The following is a 24,186-nucleotide window of genomic DNA, read 5'->3' as shown; positions in this document are numbered from 1 at the left end:
ACACATGCATGCATGCCATGAATTTCCTTTTGATACTTGCATGTGTTGATTTAATGCACCTTCAAGTAGTATGAATATTTGATGGTAAAACTTTCCAATGCCCCAGCCCTAAAGCGAGAGATGGTGGTGCATGAGGAGGGCGAGATCATGCCGACGGAACAGGACCCGACGATGGAGGTCTATATGAACCTCACCTTGCTCCACTGCCCCTTGTGCCTCTGTCCCTTGAAGCCTTTAGTGTACGAGGTTCGAATACACCTCGTCCGTTCGGCTGATCGAGCAAGGTGTAGGTTTCTTGATTGATGTGTTGTTCGATTGATTTGTGCAGTGCAAGGGAGGGCACTTGGCCTGCGCGGACTATCACGGCGAGCGCCTCGGGAACCAGCGGCAGTGCCAGAAGTGCGAGCGTGGCGGCGGCTTCGACGTGCGCAACACGATGATGGATGCCGTCCTCTCCTCGGTGAGGGTGGAGTGCCCGCACGAAGGCTGTGGGCTCTACGTCACTTACCACTAGCTCGACGATCACCAGAGCGTGTGTCCGCTCATGCCCTGCAAATGCCCCGTGCCCATCTGCGGCTATGAAGGCCCGGCGCCGGCGCTCCCCCACCACATCAGCACTGTGCATCCCATGCCCGTGCACAAGATCCAGTAAGGCAAGGTGCTCCAGCTGCAAGTGCAGGTGTCGGAGCCGCGGCGCTTGCTGTTCACAGAGGAGGACGACCGCACATTTATCGTGGTCAGCGGCGTGCTCGACATCGGCGCGCCTATCACCGTGCCGGTCGTCTGCATCAGAGCGGGGGCGTCCCCACCACCGGACTACACGGCCAAGGTGTGGGCAAATGGCCCTCCGGGGAGCCCAAAGGTAGGACCGACACCGTCAAGGTGGAAATCGAGGTGACAAGCAACAAGGAGCCCGACGCCGTCGCCGTGTAGGAGCTGACATTCTTCATAGTGCTGCCCAAACTGCTGGCCGGGGCTGGGTTGTCGAGGACGGTGTCCCTCCACATTCAGATTGACAAGATCACCTAAATGATTCTACAGTGCCTTTTATTTATCTTAGTAATATGCTAATATAGGGTTAGCTCATTCTACTTTAGCTTAAAAGAGAGTGGATTTTGGCGGCGATGCAGCAATTACTTCGACATCTGATCAACAGTTAAAGTAATTTCCAACAGTCGAAGGGATATTTTGTGTCTATTGGATATAAAGATCCTTTGGGTAAGGAGTATAAGCTGCTTATATGCTTGTTTGTTGAGGAAGTGTTACATACTTCTGTGAGTTGACGCGGCACATCAAAGTAGTAGTACTAGTAGTAGTACTCACCTGACTGTGTACCAGGCAGACGAAGCTCGTGTCGTGTTGGTGCCGTGTGCGGCCAGCACATTAACCAAAACATCGCACCTCCAGCTTAGCCTCCGCGTTTTAAACTTCTCAACATCAAGGCCAAGGAGCAACGTGAACCTATGATAGATCCAATCGGATGGTTGAGAACACTACAATTCGTAGCTACAGATGCGTGTGTGAGAGAGGACAAGTGCGTGTGTGCACCTCTTCTCTTCGTGTACAACACAATAAACACAGAGTACAAGTGTATGTGGGTGGCATCGACGTAGAGAGCTAGAGATGGTGCGTGCGAGAAGTCCCGAGAGATTAGGTGTGTGCATGGGAAAGAGGGAGAGAGATGATATGTGTCGATGTAATGCGTGTGAAAAAAAGATGTCTATAGCTCGCCACGAGGCTATTCCTGGCAAACGTCCCAATAACCGTAAGATATGTATCTGACGGTGCCAGTTATTGCACGTACACAATAGTAGAAAAAGAAGTGTCGTGGCATATTACAAAATTGCTACACCACGCCCCTCCCCTACAAACTGCCACTCGAGCGTTCGCAACTACCATGGTCTGCTCCTATGTGCGATCGTCATTTCTTAAAGGGATCTACAATAAAAGGCCGGGCTTTTGGCGCGCGGTAGACAGGGGAGCTTGGCCTGTCGGTTTGCTACTGCTCACATGCAGTCGAACATAAGTGATGTACCAAGCCGATGCACGTCGCTTCAGTGAGCGGCGGGCCGGACATACCGTCTATTCATGCTAAGCGATGGGCCGGACCGACCTTGTGTTGGTGGTACTGCTTACATGCGGTCGCACGTGTCGGTGACGCACCAAGCCGATGCGCATCCCTTTGGTGAGCGGCGGGGCGGATAGACCGTGTCTTGGGGCGACGCCAGCGCGACAGGTTGTAAGTTTACCGCCTAACTTAATTTGTAAAGGGTAACACTTGCTTTGCCTCCTTAACGTGATTCGTCGCTAGAAATCCTCATTACATACATTTCTCGGACACTTACGTGGCCCCGCGTCCTCAGAGGCCATCATGGCGGAGCCAGACGCCCACAACCTCTCGGAGCAAAAAATGAGTAGCCCACTGTTGGTTATTTCTATAATCAGTTTAGAAATTCTCAATTTCACCTGTGACGCGATATTAGCCATTCATTGATGTTGATCCAATGGTCTAATTGCCTCGAAATGGCTGGGATTCATGTCTAAAGTAACCTCATTGTACCCAACAGTGTCTACGTTCTTCTATAAGCATCAGCACGTCAGTGTGATCAATCCACGCAAGAAGCTGGCAAACAACCCCTCCACATGTGCCACATGGCTTCATTGAGCTTCCCCATCATTTTATTCACAAATATATTGACTGAAAAAGAGAGACATCTCCCAAAACAAAAACTTGCTCGTATTTTGTTTCCTACTTGCTTTGCACCGGAAGAGCAAGTATAATAAGTTATAGTCAGCAGGCTATAATGATTAAACAATTATATTTGTGTTCGAATGAGAGAGAAGAGGAGAGAGAATGGAAGCGGGCTGTCGATTAACAGCCGACTACAACACGGACTCCAAGAAACATTGTGAGAGTGTACAGTGGGTCATGCATTAATAAAGTAGTACTACTTAGCAACTAGCTATACTATACACATTGGCTATTAGGTTGACTGTATATGACATGGCAACTCCATATAGCCGGTTGTTGGCTATACTACCAGTGCCACGTCATCTAACAAGTCTTTTAACATGCGTCAAATTATCATGAGGGCTAACTCTCCTTAGAGAAATGTGCTCCACCGTGTACCCGCACGTGTGTGTGCAGGAGGCAATGCGCGCGTGCGTGCACCTCTTCTCTTCATACATGTCCACCGCGGCTCCACCTAGTGGGTGTGTTAGAGAGAGAGAGAGAGGGAGATGGTGTGTCTGACATGCCTCTATACATATGTTTATGTCAAAGAGAAGCATGAATACATAGTATATGGCACTACAGACGTCCGCTAGATTTTCAACGCCCCTAACTATACCGTATCAGTTACAAGCTCCGAGCTGATGCCGGTACTACTTGACAGAAATAGCGCTAGCATCCAATTTTCATGTTGCGCCGCCAATTGACTATTCCTATAAGGGTTTTCCTACTAGTGCCATCTTAATATTGCAGCAAATGCTTCATCTCTTGAGCCTTGTGATCTTACTAATAATTCTCAGCACTTCCAGCCTCATGCTCCAATCCTTCTTTAAACTCCTACTATCCAAATTCCTTTGTAGGGTCAAACAGTTAAATCTGATCTTCACATTGCAGGGCCCAAATTTTATTCTGATGCAGCTTTTAATTGTAAAAATGTTCCTAGTTTATCTCAGGGATCAGCAACTACCAGTGTTGGAGTTTATCTTTCTTTGTCGCGGGATCAAAGTGAAGTAAATGTGTAGCTCGAGGCATCCACATCCATCACCAACACATCTCTTCACATTATCCAACCCACGTTCCTCATAGACTGCCTTTCCTTGGGTTCGGTTGCGGCGAATGGGAGAATTCTAGAGGCTTCTACTCCTTGGGCTATCAAAAAACTTTAGTTGACTTCTTCTACTCTTCAAATCTTCAATCGTAGATGTTTCATATTTCAAGAGAGATAAATGGAATTGCTCATAATGTAGTCCATCAGTTTCTTAGATCAGATGTTGAACCTGACATATGTTGCTTTGCTTCAGCTCACAAGACTATGACCTGCCCTATAGTTTCTCTTCTCTCCAATTTTTAGTTTCAGGGCTTTGTAATCCATGTTGTACGTTGCTATTGAGCCGAATGAAAAGTTTGGCGCTTCCCACGCCTTCTGTTGTTCAAAAAAAAAGTTTCTTAGTGCAACCTTATCTAACCATTACATGTGATGCGCTATCCGCAAAGTGACGCACCCAACCAACCTCAAAATCATCAAGAGTTTGAGGTAATGATTTGATTTTCTGAACCACATGCCCGTATCCAGACAGATCCTTAACTTGATCAGTTATCTTACGTATCACCCCCCCCACCTAGAATCAGTCTCCAAGACGAGCCTCCTCACATTGTGTAACACCCCGGATGTAACTTTCCATAATTGTAACTCCAACTCTTGCCATTTCCGGCTATGTGTTGTGGTATTTCCTCCGTGGTTGGGTTTTTGTCTTTTGTTTTGCATTTTGTTCATGTCTTGCATTTCATCTCATAGCATCATGCGCATTGCATCCGCATGTTTTTCATAAAACTCATTCCCGTTCGTAGTTGCCGTGTTCTGCTTTGCCTTCGTTGACCGTTTCAGACCAATCGAGGTTTCGCTTCCCTCCCGACCGTGACCGCCTACCCCTCTCTGCACAGACACCAACCCCTTTTGTGCGCGTCCGAAACTGCCCCGAACCTGAACCGGTTGGTCGTGACCGATGAGTCCGGATCATCCCCAAACATCTACAAAACATCTCCGTTTTCTTAGTTGGACTTCCCTAGCCATATTTTTCGTCCGCCCGATCCCGATCCGATGATCCAAATCCTCCCTCCTTTTACTACCTGCTATATAAGCAATCTAACCCTAGCCCTAGCTGTCCCATCCATCAAATCCTCTGCGCCGCCACCTCGTCGGATCTGGATCGAGACGAGATCTACCCGCTCGTTCATCCAAACGTCGTCCCCGTCCCCGGATCCCTCCGTCCCGGAATCTCTCCGTCCCGTTTTCTGCGAGGTCTAATTTCTGCCAAGTCCCCATAATATTTGCATTCTGGTGCTATGTTTGACATGCCATAACTCCATGCATACTGCTCTGTTTTGCGTGTATGATATATCAAAATGTTCACCATGAGATGCTGTACATTTTGTTCCATTGTGCCATGCTTGTTTGAGTTCATCTTGATGCTCAAATCATCGTTGCAAGAGTGCTATATGATGTTAATCTGCTGAAACTGTTATAACTTGAAGATTTGTCATTTTTGTTGCATTTGATGTGTGCATCCTATGAGTATGAGATCTACATGCGTTTTGTACTACATCATGCCATATTTATAGTGGTGCAATCCATGTATTTTTGTGAGTATTTTACTGAGTGCATCGAGCTCACGAAGTAGGGTACTTGTTGTTACTGTTTTGCTAGGCTGAATCTGCTATATCATGATGCTACGTAAACATGCTTCTACAAGTCATTATATGCATAATCTGGAGATGTTCACTAAGGATGAGTTGTTACACATGTCATACTCTATCCATTCATGCCCCTGGTTGAACTTATAGCCTGATGTAACATGTTGTTATCTTGCTCCAAACTTGGTAAATAATGTTTCTGTCAGTCTGTTAACATTAAGTTCAGTTTTGCCATGAGCTTTGCTAGTGATCCATGCACCCTATGAACTTGCTCTTGCCATGTTTAGCTTCATAAATATGCCTTCTTACTTTTGGTTGCCTTGCCATGCCATGTATTGCTCTGTGGTGAGTGGTTCAAGCTCACCAACATGCCTACTTATCGTTGTTCCTGCCATGTCTGAATCTGTCATATCATTTGCCATGTTTACCTGGGTGCCATCATATTTTATGTGCCCTTTTGGATCATCGTCAGTAAGGGACTTTTGTTATATGCAATTATTAGATTCATGCCATGCCTTAGTTTTCCATGATATGTTGTTGTAACATGTTGTTTGATAGCTCTAAACATTGCAACCTGATGTTATTTCTGCTAAGCCTGAAACTGTTATTAATTGCAATCTTGCCATGTCCTTTTGAGCATGATCTAGTGATTTCTGGAGATAGCTCAGTGTTCATGTTTTGTCATGCTTTACCTGTACTTCATGTCCATGCCTTTTGTTCTTACGTTGGGATGTTGTAGCATATTGTTTTGATGCTTGCTAGATGCCTAGTTGCTGTTTTGGACAGCTTGTCCTTTAAACTTGTATAGAGTGTATGTGTTGAACCGTTGCCCCATTTTGAGTGTGCCCTATTTGAAACTTGCTTAGAATTGCATGTAGTTTCATATTATCATGTTGCATCCTTGTTTTGAGGTGTCTGCTTGATGTTTGGATGCATTTAGCATCAATGCCATGTTTGACTTGTTTTGCTCATATCTTCTAGGCCGTAGCTCCGAATTAAATGAACTTTATATGTAACTGACTAGAATTTCGTGTAGATCATCTTGCTGCATCTTAACTTGCTGTTTAACAACTTGAACATAAGGTTTATTCAGTTCTGGACCAATTTCTAAATCTGCATATGAGGACTTACCGGAATTGTTATATGTTGTTTCCGGCCTCATTTAAACTTGCTTTGATATGTTGCTCTTGTATGCATCATCTCTTGCCATGAGTAGCCTCATCTAGCTTTGTCATGCATCATGCTTGGTTGCGCATCATGTCATGTATATGTGTGGTGTGTTTACCATGTTGTGTGCTTCTTCTCGATAGTTCCCGTTTCGTTGCGATCCTGAGGATTCGTTTGTCTACGCTTGGTTCGTCTTCGTGGCTTCATCTTCTTCATGTACTCGTTCTTCTTCCTAGCGGGATTTCAGGCAAGATGGCTGCTACCCTGGATCTCACTACTATCATTGCTATGCTAGTTGCTTCGTTCTATCGCTTTGCTGCGCTACCTATCGCTTGCTCTTCAAGCCTCCCAATTTGCCATGTCAGCCTCTAACCTTGTCACCCTTCCTAGCAAACCATTGCTTGGATATGTTACCGCTTTACTCAGCCCCTCTTATAGCGTTGTTAGTTGCAGGTGAAGTTGAAGATTGCCCCATGATGGACAGGATTATGTTGGGATATCACAATATCTCTTATATTATTAATGCATCTATATACTTGGTAAAGGGTGGAAGACTCGGCCTTATGCCTGGTGTTTTGTTCCACTCTTGCCGCTCTAGTTTCCGTCATACCGGTGTTATGTTCCCAGATTTTGCGTTCCTTACGCGGTTGGGTGATTTATGGGACCCCCTTGATAGTTCGCTTTGAATAAAACTCCTCCAGCAAGGCCCAACCTTGGTTTTACCATTTGCCTCACCTAGCCCTTTTTTCCCTTGGGTTTCCGGAGCCCGAGGGTCATCTTTATTTACCGCCCCCCCCCCCCCCCCCGGCCAGTTCTCCTCCGAGTGCTGGTCCAAACCGAGCGATGTCCGGCGCCCCCTAGGCAACCAGGGTCTATGCCAACCTGACGTCTGGCTCATCCGGTGTGCCCTGAGAACGAGATACGTGCGACTCCTATCGGGATTTGTCGGCACATCGGGCGGCTTTGCTGGTCTTGTTTTACCATTGTCGAAATGTCTTGTAAACCGGGATTCCGAAACTGATCGGGTCTTCCTGGGAGAAGGAATATCCTTCGTTGATCGCGAGAGCTTATCATGGGCTAAGTTGGGACACCCCTGCAGGGTTATAAACTTTCGAGAGCCGTGCCCGCGGTTATGTGGCAGATGGGAATTTGTTAATATCCGGTTGTAGATAACTTGACACCAGATTCGAATTAAAATGCATCAACTGCGTGTGTAGCTATGATGGTCTCTTTTCGGCGGAGTCCGGGAAGTGAACACGGTTTTGGGTTATGTTTGACGTAAGTAGGAGTTCAGGATCACCTCTTGATCATTGCTAGCTTCACGACCGTTCCGTTTCTTCTCTTCTCGCTCTTATTTGCGTATGTTAGCCACCAAATATGCTTAGTCGCTGCTGCAACCTCACCACTTTACCCCTTCCTTTCCCATTAAGCTTTGCTAGTCTTGATACCCATGGTAATTGGATTGCTGAGTCCTCGTGGCTCACAGATTACTACAACAATAGTTGCAGGTACAGGTTATGCGATGATCTTGATGCGAGAGTGATGTTTGCTTGTCTTGGAGTTCTTCTTCTGCTTCTTCTTTGATCAGGGGATAGATTCCAGGTCGGCAGCCTGGGCTAGCAGGGTGGATGTCATTTGAGTTTCTATTTGTGTTTCATCCATAGTCGGATGGTGCTCTTATGTAAGATGATGTTGTATTCGTGTGGCATTGTATGCCTTTTGTATGTATCCCCATCTATTATGTAATGTTGATGTAATGATATCCACCTTGCAAAAGCGTATCAATATGCGGTTCTATCCTTGGTGGGACCTTCGATTCTCTTTAGGATAGTATCGCATATTGGGCGTGACAAGTTGGTATCAGAGCCTCGACCGACCATAGGAGCCCCCTTGATTGTTGGCCGTTGTTGAGTCTAGAAGAAAACTATTTTGAGTCTTTGGATTATATATATCGGAGAGTAGGATTCTTTTTACTCCTCAGCCCTTTCGTCGATCTGGTGAGGTCTCCTGACGTAGATGTTTTGTCTTTCCTCGCCTCAAATTTCACGAAATTATTTTAGGATCACGCGCGTATCTTGGGATCATTTTGATATTCTTTTGACGAGAACATTGTTCTTAGTGCCTCCTGACATTTAGGGGTTGTGGCAGTGTCCCGTGGAGTTGAGCTCTGAGGTGTTGTCGTCACAATTTTATCGTTGCAGTTCTGGAATACCTGAGTTTTGCCGACATCGAAAATCTCTTTTATGCAGTTGTTGGTGAGATAACCTCGACGCCACCCAGTACTGGGGAGTTCGGGAGTATTGCCATAGCTTGTATAATGGATGCTTTTCGAAGGTTGAGGTACATGATTTCCGAAGGTTTCTTGGTTATGTGTTGACGGATGGATACATCTTGGATGTAGGTATTGTTAGTTTGGGTGAGATATATTGCTTCCCCTGTATCCCCAACACCAGATTGCATAACCAGAAAGTTTTGGAAGTTTATAGGTGGGAATTCAAGTAGCTCCTAGAATATCTTTCCGACAGATGCATGATATGAGATTGGGGTTCGACGTCTAGTGGTCCGCCTATCCACGGTCGTTTTTACAGTGGTCTCGTTGTGTCTTAAAGAACCCTTGGCTATGCTGGTTCGGGGACACTTCGTATGTCATGTGCACTGCCTTGTACATGATGGTGTTATACGATCGAGCCCGTGTGGGCCCCACCACGAAAACTTCGGGCGAAATCTCTATCATATGTTTGTTCCGGCTTATTCTGCAAGCCAATCCTTTGTTTTGTTTTGAGTTGTGGTATTCGAGTTGCTTCGAAGTCAAATGTTGAATCCATACCTTTCAAGCGGTGTTCTCATATTTCTATGAGAGTGCTAATCCTTCTTGTTTATCGAGATTGTCATGTCAATTCTTTCCAACCGGTGTGCTTCTCTTCAAGTGGATCCGATCATTTCAACATTTGTGAGATCAATTCTAAGTTTCCTCAACGATATCCGTTTCATCCGTCCCCAAGTTGCCTTTGTTTTCCCGCCCTCCCACCCTTTTTCTTCAAGGACTCAGATTTCTTAATCATGTATCCTTTTATTTGTGGGAAGTCTCTTCATTCTTTTCTTTCAATGTTCTTATCCGGTGGTTTCCCATGAAGATGCTCAACAGTTTCAAGTTTATCATCCTTCATTGTTGTTTCTTCTACGATGGATTCAATTCAAGCTTTGTCGATCATATCCCTTTCCTCGTTTCAAATGTTTTTCCATGTCGGTGCACCTCTTAATTGTTCACCTCTCTATATTCTTATCCGGAGTGCTCAAGATATCTCAAAAGAATCATGTTTCCATTCTTAATCCGTTCGAGTTACTTCAAGGTTTTTTCTCTCATTCAAGCTATTTAATTCTACCGGTGTGATCTCTATTTCAAGCAATCCTTCAACGATGGTTCTTTCGAGTGGGCCCTAACCCACAGGTCTTTTCCCAGGATCTTACCTGACTCTTCTAATTTTCCCGGAGCCATTCCCAAATTCTTTTCGAAGTTTGACGTAAGAATGATTTTCATCAGTCAGATATTCTCCAAGATCTCTTTCAAATCCTTTTCATCTTTGGTTCAACCCTTCCTCTTTTTCATTCTCCCGGAGTATCTCAACAATTCATGGTGGTGTTTCTCGTTGTCATTCTCGAATTTTGAAGACCGAAGAAGAGTTCCTCTTAAATCCTTACCCGTTCTTCCAAAGAGGCATAGTTCAAGCTTGATGCAATCCTCTCATAATTGTTTTTGATTGTGAGAATTCTTTTCTTACCATCTAGAGCATTTCATGAGTTGTTTCCATTTCTTTCCCCCGAAGGCCATCATGTCATAATTCTTCATTCTCAGCGTGTAGCTATCGTTCTCCAAATCTTACCGGTGCATCGTTCAAATATCCTCTAATCAGTCCATGATCTCTTCATTCTCATGTATTTAAATCCCCTCAAGTATATTCATTCATTTTCCAATTCTCCACGGTGAATTGTGCCTTTGCAACTCTCATTTTCAATTCTTATGGTGGTTCATTCAAGATTTCACTTCCTTTGTTATCATATCAATTCATTCGTTGTTTCCAAATCCCACCGGTGGTTCCATCAATACCTTCTCAAGTTTGCGCTATCTCCATCCTTAATCCCTCAAGAAGAATAAGTAGTATGCCAAATTCGTTGCTTGTCATCAATTTAAATTGGTGAAGGATACGCATAACGTAATTCTTATTATTGTTTCATCCAAGTGATCTAGTTTCTTCTTTCCATCGTTGTTCATCATGTCACATTTTTCGGTTCGAGATGCTCCATCTTTTCTTTTCTGGAGTTCCAAGTTTTCTGCATTATCTCGTCGCGAAGCTCCATCTAAATCATCGCAAGGCTTCACCTTGTGTTTTCAACTTATCTTTCTTTCTATCATCCTTTTATTACTGGAGTTCTTCATGGAGGCTCTACATGGTGGTTCATCAAGGATCCCTTTTCATTCTTCAATTGTTCTTCAAGATTTTCTTGGAGTTATGATCCGCCAAGCTATACTCAAAATTAAACATGGTGCTCAACACATGTTTTGTTTTGAGGCGTTCAAGTATTCTTCATCTTGCATTCCAATGTGCAATTCTTTCTACCTTATCTTTTGAGGTGGTGTTATGTCACTCTTGACAATTCCCTTCATGTTTCATGATTCACAGTGTTGTCAAGAATGAGGTATTTTAAATCCATCAATCCCTTCGTTGGAGTTATCTTGGTATAGATTTCACCTAAATCCTTCCCTAAGGAATGTGGCTATTGTGGTGCTTATAAATGATCCAAGCTTTCTCCATATCCTTCTCGGTGAAGAAGTTTTTTCATCTTTTTGGTGCTCTCAATCAAAGCAATGGTTTCCATTAGTGGCCGGTTGTCACCTCATAGTCTCGAGATGTTTTCCATAAGCCCACTACAAGCTTATTCGTTTCGTTGTGGATTTTCCAACAACCCTGTTGTAACCTTGGAAGGGTGCTTTCCAAGCTCAGTTGTGGCAGAAGTTGGCATTTTCTTCTCCATTCCGTCATTTCAATGATCTATCTTCTATTCTTTCTTCCGGAGGCATTGTGATGTTGCTCTTTTCACTCATCATCTCGAATTGTGAGGATCATGTTCTTTTCGTGCTTATCTAGTTAACCGGAGTGTTGTGTCAACTCTTCAAGTTCTTTTCATTTTATCAAGTTTTCTTTCTTCTTTCAGTCAGAGTGCTGCCCAAATTATATCAATCTTATTCCTTCTCTATCTAGTTTTAACCGAAGTGGTTTCAATATCTATCTTATCACTAAACCTCTTGGTACTCATCGTATCCCTTGTTCCTCTTTTCTAACGGAGTGTTTTCAACTTCGATCATCTCCGTTGTGTTCTTTTCTCAAAATTGTTTAACCTCTCAAGGTTCTTTGGTTTCACTCATTTGTCGAAGAAGCAACTTAGTTTTACCTCTTCTCTTCCTCTTCCATTTCTCTCTGGTGCCATCCTAGATCTCGGGACGAGATCCTCTTATAGTGGTGGAGTGTTGTAACACCCCGGATGTAACTTTCCATAATTGTAACTCCAACTCTTGCCATTTCCGGCTATGTGTTGTGGTATTTCCTCCGTGGTTGGGTTTTTGTCTTTTGTTTTGCATTTTGTTCATGTCTTGCATTTCATCTCATAGCATCATGCGCATTGCATCCGCATGTTTTTCATAAAACTCATTCCCGTTCGTAGTTGCCGCGTTCCGCTTTGCCTTCGTTGACCGTTTCAGACCAATCGAGGTTTCGCTTCCCTCCCGACCGTGACCGCCTACCCCTCTCTGCATAGTCACCAACCCCTTTTGCGCGCGTCCGAAACTGCCCTGAACCTGAACCGGTCGGTCGTGACCGATGAGTCCGGATCATCCCCAAACATCTACAAAACATCTCCGTTTTCTTAGTTGGACTTCCCTAGCCATATTTTTTGTCCGCCCAATCCCGATCCGATGATCCAAATCCTCCCTCCTTTTACTACCTGCTATATAAGCAATCTAACCCTAGCCCCTAGTTGTCCCATCCATCAAATCCTCCGCGCCGCCACCTCGCCGGATCTGGATCGGGATGAGATCTACCCGCTCGTTCATCCAAACGTCGTCCCCGTCCCCAAATCCCTCCGTCCCGGAATCTCTCCGTCCCATTTTCTGCGAGGTCTAATTTCTGCCAAGTCCCCGTAATATTTGCATTCTGGTGCTATGTTTGACATGCCATAACTCCATGCATACTGCTCCGTTTTGCGTGTATGATATACTAAAATGTTCATCATGAGATGATCTTCATTTTTTTTCCATTGTGCCATGCTTGTTTGAGATCATCTTGATTCCCAAATCATCGTTGCAAGAGTGTTATATGATGTTAATCTGCTGAAACTGTTATAACTTGATGATTTGTCATTTTTGTTGCATTTGATGTGTGTATCCTATGAGTATGAGCTCTACATGTGTTTTGTACTACATCATGCCATCTTTACAATGGTGCAATCCATGTATTTTTTTGAGTCTTGTACAGAGTGCATCGAGCTCACGAAGTAGGGTACTTGCTGTTACTGTTTTGCTAGGCTGAATCTGCTATATCATGATGCTATGTAAACATGCTGCTACAAGTCATTCTATGCATAATCTGGAGATGTTCACTAAGGATGAGTTGTTACAAATGTCATGGTATATCCATTCATGGCCCTGGTTGCATTTATAGCCTGCTGTAACATGTTGTTATCTTGCTCCAAGCTTGCTAAATAATGTTGTTGTCAGTCTGTTAACATTAAGTTCAGTTTTGCCATGAGCTTTGCTAGTGATCCATACACTCTATGAACTTGCTCTTGCCATGTTTAGCTTCATAAATATGTCTTCTTACTGTTGGTTGCCTTACCATGCCATGTATTGCTCTGTGGTGAGTGGTTCAAGCTCACCAACATGCCTACTTATCGTTGTTCCTGCCATGTCTGAATCTGTCATATCATTTGACATGTTTACCTGGGTGCCATCATATTTTATGTGCCCTTTTGGCTCATGGTCAGTAAGGGACTTTTGTTATATGCAATTAGTAGATTCATGCCATGCCTTAGTTTGACATGATAAGTTGTTGTAACATGTTGTTTTATAGCTCTAAACATTGCAACCTGATGTTATTTCTGCTAAGCCTGAAACTGTTATTAATTGCAATCTTGCCATGTCCTTTTGAGCATGATCTAGTGATTTCTGGAGATAGCTCAGTGTTCATGTTTTGTCATGCTTTACATGTACTTCATGTCCATGCCTTTTGTTCTTACGTTGGGATGCTGTAGCATATTGTTTTGATGCTTGCTAGATGCCTAGTTGCTGTTTTGGACAGCTTGTCCTTTAAACTTGTATAGAGTGTATGTGTTGAACCGTTGCCCCGTTTTGAGTGTGCCCTATTTGAAACTTGCTTAGAATTGCATGTAGTTTCATATTATCATGTCGCATCCTTGTTTTGAGGTGTTTGCTTGATGTTTGGATGCATTTAGCATCAATGCCATGTTTAACTTGTTTTGCTCATATCTTCTAGGCCGTAGCTCCGAATTAAATGAACTTTATATGTAACTTGACTAGAATTTCGTGTAGATCATCTTGGTGCATCTTAACTTGCTGTTTAACAACTTGAACATAAGGTTTATTCAGTTCTGGACCAATTTCTAAATTTGCATATGAGGACTTACCGGAATTGTTATATGTTGTTTCTGGCCTCATTTAAACTTGCTTTGATATGTTGCTCTTGTATGCATCATCTCTTGCCATGAGTAGCCTCATCTAGCTTTGTCATGCATCATGCTTGGTTGTACATCATGTCATGTATATGTGTGGTGTGTTTACCATGTTGTGTGCTTCTTCTCGATAGTTCCCGTTTCGTTGCGATCGTGAGGATTCGTACGTCTACGCTTGGTTCGTCTTTGTGGCTTCATCTTCTTCATGGACTCGTTCCTCTTCCTAGTGGGATTTCAGGCAAGATGACCGCTACCCTGGATCTCACTACTATCATTGCTATGCTAGTTGCTTCGTTCTATCGCTTTGCTGCGATGCCTATTGCTTGCTCTTCAAGCCTCCCAATTTGCCATGTCAGCCTCTAACCTTGTCACCCTTCCTAGAAAACCATTGCTTGGCTATGTTACCGCTTTGCTCAGCCCCTCTTATAGCGTTGTTAGTTGCAGGTGAAGATAAAGATTGCCCCATGATGGACATGATTATGTTGGGATATCACAATATCTCTTATATTATTAATGCATCTATATACTTGGTAAAGGGTGGAAGACTCGGCCTTATGCCTGGTGTTTTGTTCCACTCTTGCCGCCCTAATTTCTGTCATACCGGTGTTATGTTCCCGGATTTTGCGTTCCTTACGCGGTTGGGTGATTTATGGGACCCCCTTGATAGTTCGCTTTGAATAAAACTCCTCCAGCAAGGCCCAACCTTGGTTTTACCATTTGCCTCACCTAGCCCTTTTTTCCCTTGGGTTTTCGGAGCCTGAGGGTCATCTTTATTTACCCCCCCCCCCCGGGGCCAGTTCTCCTCCGAGTGCTGGTCCAAACCGAGCGATGTCCGACGCCCCCTGGGCAACCAGGGTCTATGCCTACCCGACGTCTGGCTCATCCGGTGTGCCCTGAGAACGAGATACGTGCGACTCCTATCGGGATTTGTCGGCACATCGGGCGGCTTTGCTGGTCTTGTTTTACCATTGTCGAAATGTCTTGTAAATCGGGATTCCAAGACTGATCGGGTCTCCCTGGGAGAAGGAATATCCTTCGTTGATCGCGAGAGCTTATCATGGGCTAAGTTGGGACACCCCTGCAGGGTTATAAACTTTCGAGAGCCGTGCCCGCGGTTATGTGGCAGATGAGAATTTGTTAATATCCGGTTGTAGATAACTTGACACCAGATTCGAATTAAAATGCATCAACCGCGTGTGTAGCCGTGATGGTCTCTTTTCGACGGAGTCCGGGAAGTGAACACGGTTTTAGGTTATGTTTGACGTAAGTAGGAGTTCAGGATCACCTCTTGATCATTGCTAGCTTCACGACCGTTTCGTTGCTTCTCTTCTCACTCTTATTTGCGTATGTTAGCCACCAAATATGCTTAGTCGCTGCTGCAACCTCACCATTTTACCCCTTCCTTTCCCATTAAGCTTTGCTAGTCTTAATACCCATGGTAATTGGATTGCTGAATCCTCGTGGCTCACAGATTACTACAACAACAGTTGCAGGTACAGGTTATGCGATGATCTTGACACGAGAGCGATGTTTGCTTGTCTTGGAGTTCTTCTTCTGCTTCTTCTTCGATCAGGGGATAGATTCCAGGTCGGCAGCCTGGGCTAGCAGGGTGGATGTCATTTGAGTTTCTATTTGTGTTTCATCCATAGTCGGATGGTGCTCTTATGTAAGATGATGTTGTATTCGTGTGGCATTGTATGCCTTTTGTATGTATCCCCATCTATTATGTAATGTTGATGTAATGATATCCACCTTGCAAAAGCGTATCAATATGCGGTTCTATCCTTGGTGGGACCTTCGAATCTCTTTAGGATAGTATCGCATATTGAGCGTGACACATTGATTTCCATGGCATCTGATTGCACGACGACAGGCGAGCAGTTTCGCTAGCTTAGGATCGGCAACCGAAGGAAAAAGATGGCAGACTCCTGCTATGAAGCTTCCATTGTGGTCCCTCGGAACTGCACCTCCACCACCAATTTCTGATGTCTTGGACATATCCCCACCGCTATTCATGAGTTGATCTCTGACGCCTAAATCTATGTGGGGCAATTTTATGGTGTGATATCGGTTGCGTTTATAGTGTGATGTCGGTTGCGTTTATTCAACAACAAGAAGAAAAAATATTCACTTGCTAAATCTCTCAAGAAATATTTTTCTCATTAATTTTTCTAGTGTAAGAAAGTGGCTCATTTTTTTTGTCAGACAATTGGCTCATTATAATTTACTTAATTTGAGAAAAGTTGGCTCTTTTTTTCTTTTGGAGATCAAGTTGGACATGGGTCTCCGGAACTTGCCCAGCGGGCCTGGCCCGCTGGCACACCCATTCACGGACTCGTGATCTTTCTAGAAGGAGGAGGGTTAGCGCCGTCAAGGGGTCCAAAGTCCAAACCCAAATAGCGTAGCATTCGGCAGGCACGGGCGCAACAGTTCCTCGCACAGCCCAACAACCCCGCCCCGGCGCCACCGTGCCCGACCAGCGAAACCGCCTCCCGCTCCTCCCCACCTCCCTCCTCCTCCACCCTCTCTCGGCCTCGCCGCGGCCGCGGCCGCCTCCTCCGGCTGCTCGGGTTCTTCCTCCAAGGCCCTCTCCCTCGCCGTCTCCTGGTAAGCCTCGCTTGCTTAATCGCGTGGTGTTGGTGGACTGGACTGGTGGGTTTGTCTCTCGGTTCCCGAATCGGATCCGCGGCGCCGCTCTTATGTGTTTCTCCGCCGCAATGCTCGGATTCTTCGTGTGTTGACGGCGGAGGTTTTCCTTGTCCTCCACCTCGCTGGCGTTCTCGGTTGCTTTTCCGCCGTATGTTGGGAAGCTCTTGATGTTCGCTAGCGGAATGTTCGATTTCTTCTCGACTTGTTGGTGAAGTTTTTTCTCGTTCTCCGATTCTTCAGGATTTTTGCTTCAGGAAAGTTCATGGCGCTGCTAACTCTAGTCCGTATGGTTCAGAATTCACTTGACTCATTCTTGTTGTTTCTTGCTCAGTTTCCAGGCGACAGGCGTGATGGTAGAGGAGAAGAGGGAGAGGGCGGAGGAGGCGTCCGAGAGCCCGCAGAAATCTCCGCGCCTGGACCCGCTGGCTGCGTCCGTGGCAGGTCCTGGATGCAGCGACGCGCCTACGTCTCCGACGGAGTCGAGCGACGAGTGGCCATCGTCGGGGGAATCGGAGGCGGGGACAAGCAGCGACAGTACCGGCGATGGCGGGCGGTGCGAGCACATACGCTTGGACCGCGAACTCCTGGATATGCACGTGTATTATCTCACGGAGCAGCGAGCGGTGCTCCGGACGTGCCATCTTAGTAAGTGCAAGACGACCTGTAAGGGCAACGAAGGGATGATGAAGTGCATAGACTGCTCTAGATTCTTCTGCTCTGGGTGGCCGGTGAACAGGGAAAGTCCGCAGGAACATGCCCTCTGGCACGCCGGCGAGAACACTCATTGGGTTGCTCAGTGGTGCGATGAACCGAATTTGGGATACTGCTTCTTGTGTGCGCGCGGTATGAGGCTCAGTGACCGGAGCGAAGATGACTATGCAGTGTCGGCCAGAAACAAAAAGGATCAGCAAGGACTGGGGGATAGCGTTGCAAAGTATGGCTGGGGATCGGTGCCTGGCATTGCAAAGGATGGGTGCGAGACGGGGGGCAAGAACCCGCAGAACCCTGAGAACACGCAGAAATACCCGCACCTGGACCTGCCTGCGTCCAAGGCACCTGTGTTGTTGAGCGAGTCGCCATCGACGGGGGAAGCGGAGGAGACCAGCGACTGCACATACGACATCGGGTCGTGCGAGCACTTGTTCAAGGACAGGGAGGAGCTGGATGATATGGTGCATGACATCAAGACCGCCGAGAAGCCCCCAGAGTGCGAGCATTTCCTGTGCACGACCACCTGCACCTGGAGGGGAGCTGCTGCTAGGTTCATGGTGTGCACGGAGTGCACCTCTACTTTCTGCACCGGGGAGAAGGGGGGCATGGAAAATCCGCAGGGACACGCCCGCTTGCACGCCACCAGGGACTACCATTGGGTTGCTCTGTGGTATGATGAACCGTATAAGGGCTACTGCTTCGAGTGTGGGCACGTTCTGAAGCTCGGTCAGGACAAGCTGAGCGATGATGAGTGGGCAGCTCTGGCCAGAAATAAAAGGGTTGAGCGGCCAATGTCGGCCAGTAATGGATGGGATGTGTGGGGAACGGTGCCCAAGAGTTATGCAAAGGATTTGTGGGCAATAGTAACCGGCAATGATGCGTCTGGGTATGCTAATGGGAATGGCTGTGTTATCAGAGGGTTGCCGAATCTTGGAAACACATGCTACATGAATGCACTGCTTCAGTGCCTCCTTGCGCTCAGTGAGCTGAGGACAACGATTTTAGGACCGGGTGCTCGGCTGGGGAGCATTGGTCTGCTCCTGAAGCAATTATTTGTGGAGACAAGCAGCACAAATGATGCCAGGCGCGCGCTGGATCCAGAGATGCTATTGGAAAGTATGCGGATGTTTAATCCACAGTTCAAGGGCTCTTATATGCAGGACAGCCAAGAGTTTCTTACATCTTTGCGCACTGCTTTGGAGGAGGAGACGAAGGGCCTAAACAAACTTCATGGGGGTGCAGAGTTTCGTCCAATTGGCAATTCCATTTTCGGGGGCTGGCTGCGTCAGACCTTATACTGCATAAGTTGCCAAACTAAATCAGTTTTGGATCTGCAATTCGATGAGCTCCAACTGGCACTGCCATCAAAGGATTGTCCAGCCAGGAGTGTTACGTTACCACCAATGACCAGAAGCGGTGGATCTCCGATGAAGACTCGTAAGGAACTATTCCAACAAACCGACAAGACTGATGGAGAAAAGATTCAAACAATTGCTGAAGGCTGTGATTCTCAGTTTCCTGGTTCAGAATTTGGAGATGAGGCCATGGAGAAAATACCCAAGCCTTCACAAGTTGGTAAGTCTATGTGCTCCTCTAGCTAACTTAAAACATAGAATGTGGAACAGGCCCGCAGGTGTGGAATAGTGAGATCTAATACAAGCTAGCCATTTTTCTGAACACGGGAATAGATGACACTTTTGGAAATGGAGCTCTGGTGATAGCTAAGCAGAGAAAATTGTTGATGCCATTTTACATATGGAATAAAGAAGTAGCAGCAAAGCCTTCGGGGTGGCTACGAAAAATTGGGCTGGATGTTTCAACAGTCTTATCATGGCAAAAGTGTATGCTATAGTGTAGTAGTTCGAATTGACATTTGAAGATAACTCAGGGTCTTGAGGCCTTACCTTCATAAAATAAGTGTTGCTCTAAAATGGTTGGTTAACTTAAGCATGTATGGTTATTGTCGAGAAAAGAGACCTTAGAATGTGGTGGTTAAAGATTCTAAAAATATGCAAAGGATGAGGGTTTCTGGTTGCATGATCTTGCTAATGCAGATAAAGCTAAATCCCTGTATGCTTGAATCTGCAGATTCTACTAAAGTGGAGGATGTTGCACACGGTCGTTTGCAGACTCAGAAGAATGATGTCCCACGAGAGATCATTGAAGTGCCAATAAAAGCTCTTGATTTCATTCCTAACCTGTTTGATGACACTGAAGGAATGGATGAATCAATAGTAGATCCTCACAGTCCAAAAGATACTGGTCCACCTCCACTTGTTGATATAGAAGCCAAGGAGAACACTTACTCAGTAGAACCTACTACAGAAGACAAGGGGAGAGCTCAGAGCAGTGATATTACTGATGATGAGGCAGTACATATGAACTCTGTTGCATCGCTCGAGGACTGCTTGACACTTCTTTGCTATTGTCCGATGAGATGGAAATGTGATAACTGTTCCAAGGTTCCTGAGCTGCCAAGAACAAATGGAAGTGAAAATGGTCAACCGATGATAGCAAGTACCAATGTAAATCCAACAGTTGAAGGAGACCAGACTGAACTATCAGACAGGAAAACATGCCCAAGTGAGCGATCTAATGATTTGAATAGCTTGTCGGTAGAATGTACTTCTACAAGTAGACAACCACATGGTTCAGATGCACATCATCAAGTTATTCTTTCTGAGAACAGAGTTCATGAAGAAATCACTTCAGGGATGAGCTATGATGAAAAGAACTCGGCCTCTTGCTGCACTACCAATAGAAAACCTGAAAGTCAGGAAGGTGTTCAGGAAGCTGCACCTAGTTCCTATCCAACTCATAAACAGACTGACCTGTTGAGTACCCAGGATAGTCAGGATAACAGCGACCAAAATCAAGGCAGTGGGAAGCAGGTAAAGCTGGATGATCATAGCGCACAACAAGCGGAAGAAAACCAAAGTGAGCAGAAACATGGGACTGGTGGTTTTCAAATACAATTGGTTACTAAGCTGCCACCTGTACTAACCATTCAACTGAAGAGATTCACCAATGCTCTTTCTAAAACGAGAGGACATGTGAGCTTTAAGGAGATTCTTCATGTAGAACCGTTCATGGACCCCAGGTACCGACTTCTGATAATTCTACGCAGCAATTTCTAAGGTTGTTCTTTTATGCCTGTTCCATTAAGTTCATACCTTTAGAAATCCAGTAACTATTCTGTTTCATAGTTTGCTTCTACAAAAGCTTTAAGCCTTTAAGAGTATTCCTTCTCTGCAAAAACCGGCATTGCAGGTTACAAAAATGAAGGTTTTAAACACAAAAAATATGTCAGACTTCAGGAATTTATATGCAATCTTGTAAACTATTTTATAGGTTCAGGTTCAGACTACAATTTTTTTCTGGGTTCAGACTAGCATTTCGTACTTGTCAGGATATGATAATTGCAAGCTTATTTGAATTGTCTGAAGGTATCAGCTTAATTTGAGTGTCTACTGATAGCCTGATATGGACCAGAACCTTGTGCCATTGATTAAAACTGTTAGTTTTTCATTTTTGGTATAGGATACCATATTGGAATATGTATCTGATGTCGAGGCCGTCGAGCACAAACTCTATTCACCTTGGCAAGGTATCAGTATCACTGACCAAGTTATGATTATATTATCATCACCTGGGTGTAGTGTATAAAATCTGTTTGAAGTTTGGATTGTTAAGTATGGTTCTGGTTTTAGAATTGCAATTGGATGGATGTTATATTATTTATATATATACAAACCTAACACCTTTGAATGGCCTGTTGAGAATTAGTATGAGCCTTTATTTCTAAGAGTTATGATTAGTAAGTACGTAATCAGTCACTTGAGATACACTATATTGTTTTGTTAATCTGATAGAGCTTTCTTGTTAACAAATGTCCAGTTTGTTGTTTGAAGAAAGGCATTGCATTGTTGGTACTCCAGCTTAATCTTCAGTTTCTTGCATCTGGTCTAACTGTTTTTTTTTTTCTACTTTTCAGTTCCGAGGACAAAGGTAACTCCAGCTATCGCCAAGTCGGTGTCATTGAGCACCATGGCCACACCTTGAATGTAGGGCACTATGCTGCTTATGTGAGGGCAGGTCGCAAGGAGCAGAGCAGTGGTTCTTCCTCATGGGTTTGCGCAACCGATCGCGTCATCAAGGAAGTCCCTCTAAAAGAAGTTCTCGGGTGCGAGGCGTACATGCTTTTCTATGAGAGGATGGATGGCCGAGGCATATCTGGGAGCCTACCCACCAACTAACCAGACCAGATGGACAATGAGAAAGGATGCACAAGTTTGAGATTAGCAAGCATGGCAATTGCCAAGTGTAGATAGATACACAGAGTCGTCATCACGTCCAATTTTGTTGCATTGGCTGAGTCGTTGCAGGTGTAGATTGCAGGCCGGATGGTCTGTTCACACTGTTCATAACTTTTTTTTCTTTTTTTGCGGTGAACATAACCATTTTTCTGTCCATGAGAAACTCATTTTTTTGTGAAAAAAAAGAACACTGGATCTGTTTTGTTAGAACAACATTGACTCCTTATCGAGAAAAAGAACAACATTGACTGTGTAGGACAGTGGAAAACATGGAGCGCATCCCTTTGAATATTGTTGTGATGGGTAGTATTCTCCAATTAATAACACCTTCAGATAACAGTTGATGATTGTTCTCAGCCTCTTCTTCTGGATGTGTGGATTATGTGTGTCGGAGTAGCGAGTATAGTAAGTCTGTGTCCACGGGAAAATAAAATATAACTCTTCGGTGAAGAGATGTCTCCGGTCGTGTGGAGAACGAAGAGATGTCTCCGGTGCATTTTCGGCCGTTAGAAGACCTTGTCGGCCAACATAGGAACGCAGTCTCTCTTTGTTCTACAAGTGGACGATGGGGTAATATTTGTAAAATTTCTGAATAAGGGTATACATTTTCAGGATTTGATAAAGAAAATCCAATGCCACATTGCTGCATGAAGGCACAGCAATTTACTTGTAAGTTTCTGTGCAGCACAGCCAGTTAAAAGGACCCTCAATGCATCTAGACACTGGGTCACAGCCTAAACTCTAAGCACTTGACCTCGAGCTAACCTTCTACAGAGCATCTATGGCCAGACGCCTCAAGCCGGTCTCAAACACCAGGACGAGCGACCCAGTGCAAAAAGAAACCAGCCCACGCAGACACCTTAAACCGGTCTCAAACGTAGGGGCTGACCAGCATCTCTCATATTCAGCTCAAATCAGGGGCGAATATGGGGCGGCCCGGCGCGTCTGCCACGTTGAATTGACGACCGGGTTCCACACGAAATCACCCGAAAACCCAACAGTTCGACGGGCATCTTCTCTAGTGAGGATGTGAACACCTTGTGGCGCCGCTCAGACTCGCCGCCCGAGGGCCAAAGTCCGGCTATTTAAGCCGGACGACAACCCCCAACCCTAGCCACATCCGATTCCTCCCTCTCCACATGGTCAGCCCAAGCCCATCCACTTCTCTCCCTCTCTGCATCCCTCTTCCCTCGCCGTCCGCCTCTGCCATGGCTCGACAGAGGAAGACCACGTATTTGGATCTCCCACTCTCCATCACTTCCAATTCTTGGTGGACAAGGTGGCCAAGAAGCTTGTCCCGTGGGAGGGACAAAACATCACCACCATCGGAAGCACCAACCTCGTCAAGTCGGTGTTAACCTCTCAGGTGGTGTTCTTCATTACACCGCTAATTGCCCCTCAAGCACGATCCACAATGTTAACAAGCTCGAAAGGGCCTTTCTGTGGTCCAAGACGGCCAAGACTACGAAAGCTAAATGCAAGGTCAATTGGGACGACATGTGCAACCCCTTGGCCTATGGAGGACTAGGGGTCTTTAACACCAACAAATTCACGCGGGCACTTAAGTTGAGATGGCCTTGGTATGAATGGAAAGAGTCTTCCAAGCTTTGGGTGGGCATGGGCAACCCTTGTGATGAAGTGGACCTCGATTTCTTCTACTCCTCCGCCCCACCATGGTTGGGAATGGCGCGAGGGTTCTTGGGAGGAAGCTGAAAGATATTGCCCCCCTCAGTTTTGAAGCATCTTCGAGGAAGAAGGGGAAGGTGCGCGAGTCACTTATGGAAGGTGCGCGAGTCACTTATGGAGAACGCTTGGATTGCCAAAATCAAACTCACTCCCGAATTCTCTTGCGATCAAATCCATGAGTTTGTGGCCCTTTGGTCCCTCATCTACGACTTCCAATTGGACAGTCTCGTGGAGGATGACATTCTTTGGAAGCACATTGTTAGTGGCCACTACTCTACGACATCCACTTGCAAGGCACAAAATTTTAGGGAACACTCTCTCCCCTATGGACTAAGCGGTGTGGAAGGCTTGCCCCTAAGCCAAATTCTTCATGTGGCTAGTAATAGAAGATATGATCTAGACGGCCGTCCGGTTGGCAAAGAAAGGGTGGCAAAATTGCGGCCTATGCCCACTTTGCAAGAGAGAACAAGAATCCGGACCTCACATTTTCTGCAA

The 24,186-nt window shown here is 45.4% G+C and overlaps 1 protein-coding gene across 1 annotated transcript; it reads left to right on the top strand.

The window, feature by feature from the left end:
• Positions 1-171: 171 nt before the first annotated feature.
• Positions 172-22,561, top strand: LOC123157847 (uncharacterized). The gene is made up of 6 exons (XM_044576035.1): positions 172-246; positions 329-460; positions 16,695-16,936; positions 17,310-19,264; positions 19,778-20,789; positions 21,684-22,561. The coding sequence occupies exons 1-6, from the start codon at positions 172-174 to the stop codon at positions 21,943-21,945; spliced, it is 3,678 nt and encodes a 1,225-aa protein (XP_044431970.1). The 3' UTR covers positions 21,946-22,561.
• The last annotated feature ends 1,625 nt before the right edge of the window (positions 22,562-24,186 follow it).

Source organism: Triticum aestivum, chromosome 7B (genome assembly GCF_018294505.1).
Source record: "Triticum aestivum cultivar Chinese Spring chromosome 7B, IWGSC CS RefSeq v2.1, whole genome shotgun sequence".
NCBI classification, from domain to species: domain Eukaryota; kingdom Viridiplantae; phylum Streptophyta; class Magnoliopsida; order Poales; family Poaceae; genus Triticum; species Triticum aestivum.
This window is presented reverse-complemented; position numbering and strand designations above follow the sequence as displayed.

What these genes read in the sequence shown, in the direction of transcription:
- LOC123157847 (XM_044576035.1), top strand. Translation starts at nt 172, where the DNA reads ATGGAGGTCTATATGAACCTCACCTTGCTCCACTGCCCCTTGTGCCTC. An exon ending in TGAAGCCTTTAGTGTACGAG is followed by an intron (nt 247 to 328) that starts GTTCGAATACAC and finishes TGATTTGTGCAG; the next exon opens with TGCAAGGGAGGGCACTTGGC. An exon ending in CTCTCCCTCGCCGTCTCCTG is followed by an intron (nt 16,937 to 17,309) that starts GTAAGCCTCGCT and finishes TTTCTTGCTCAG; the next exon opens with TTTCCAGGCGACAGGCGTGA.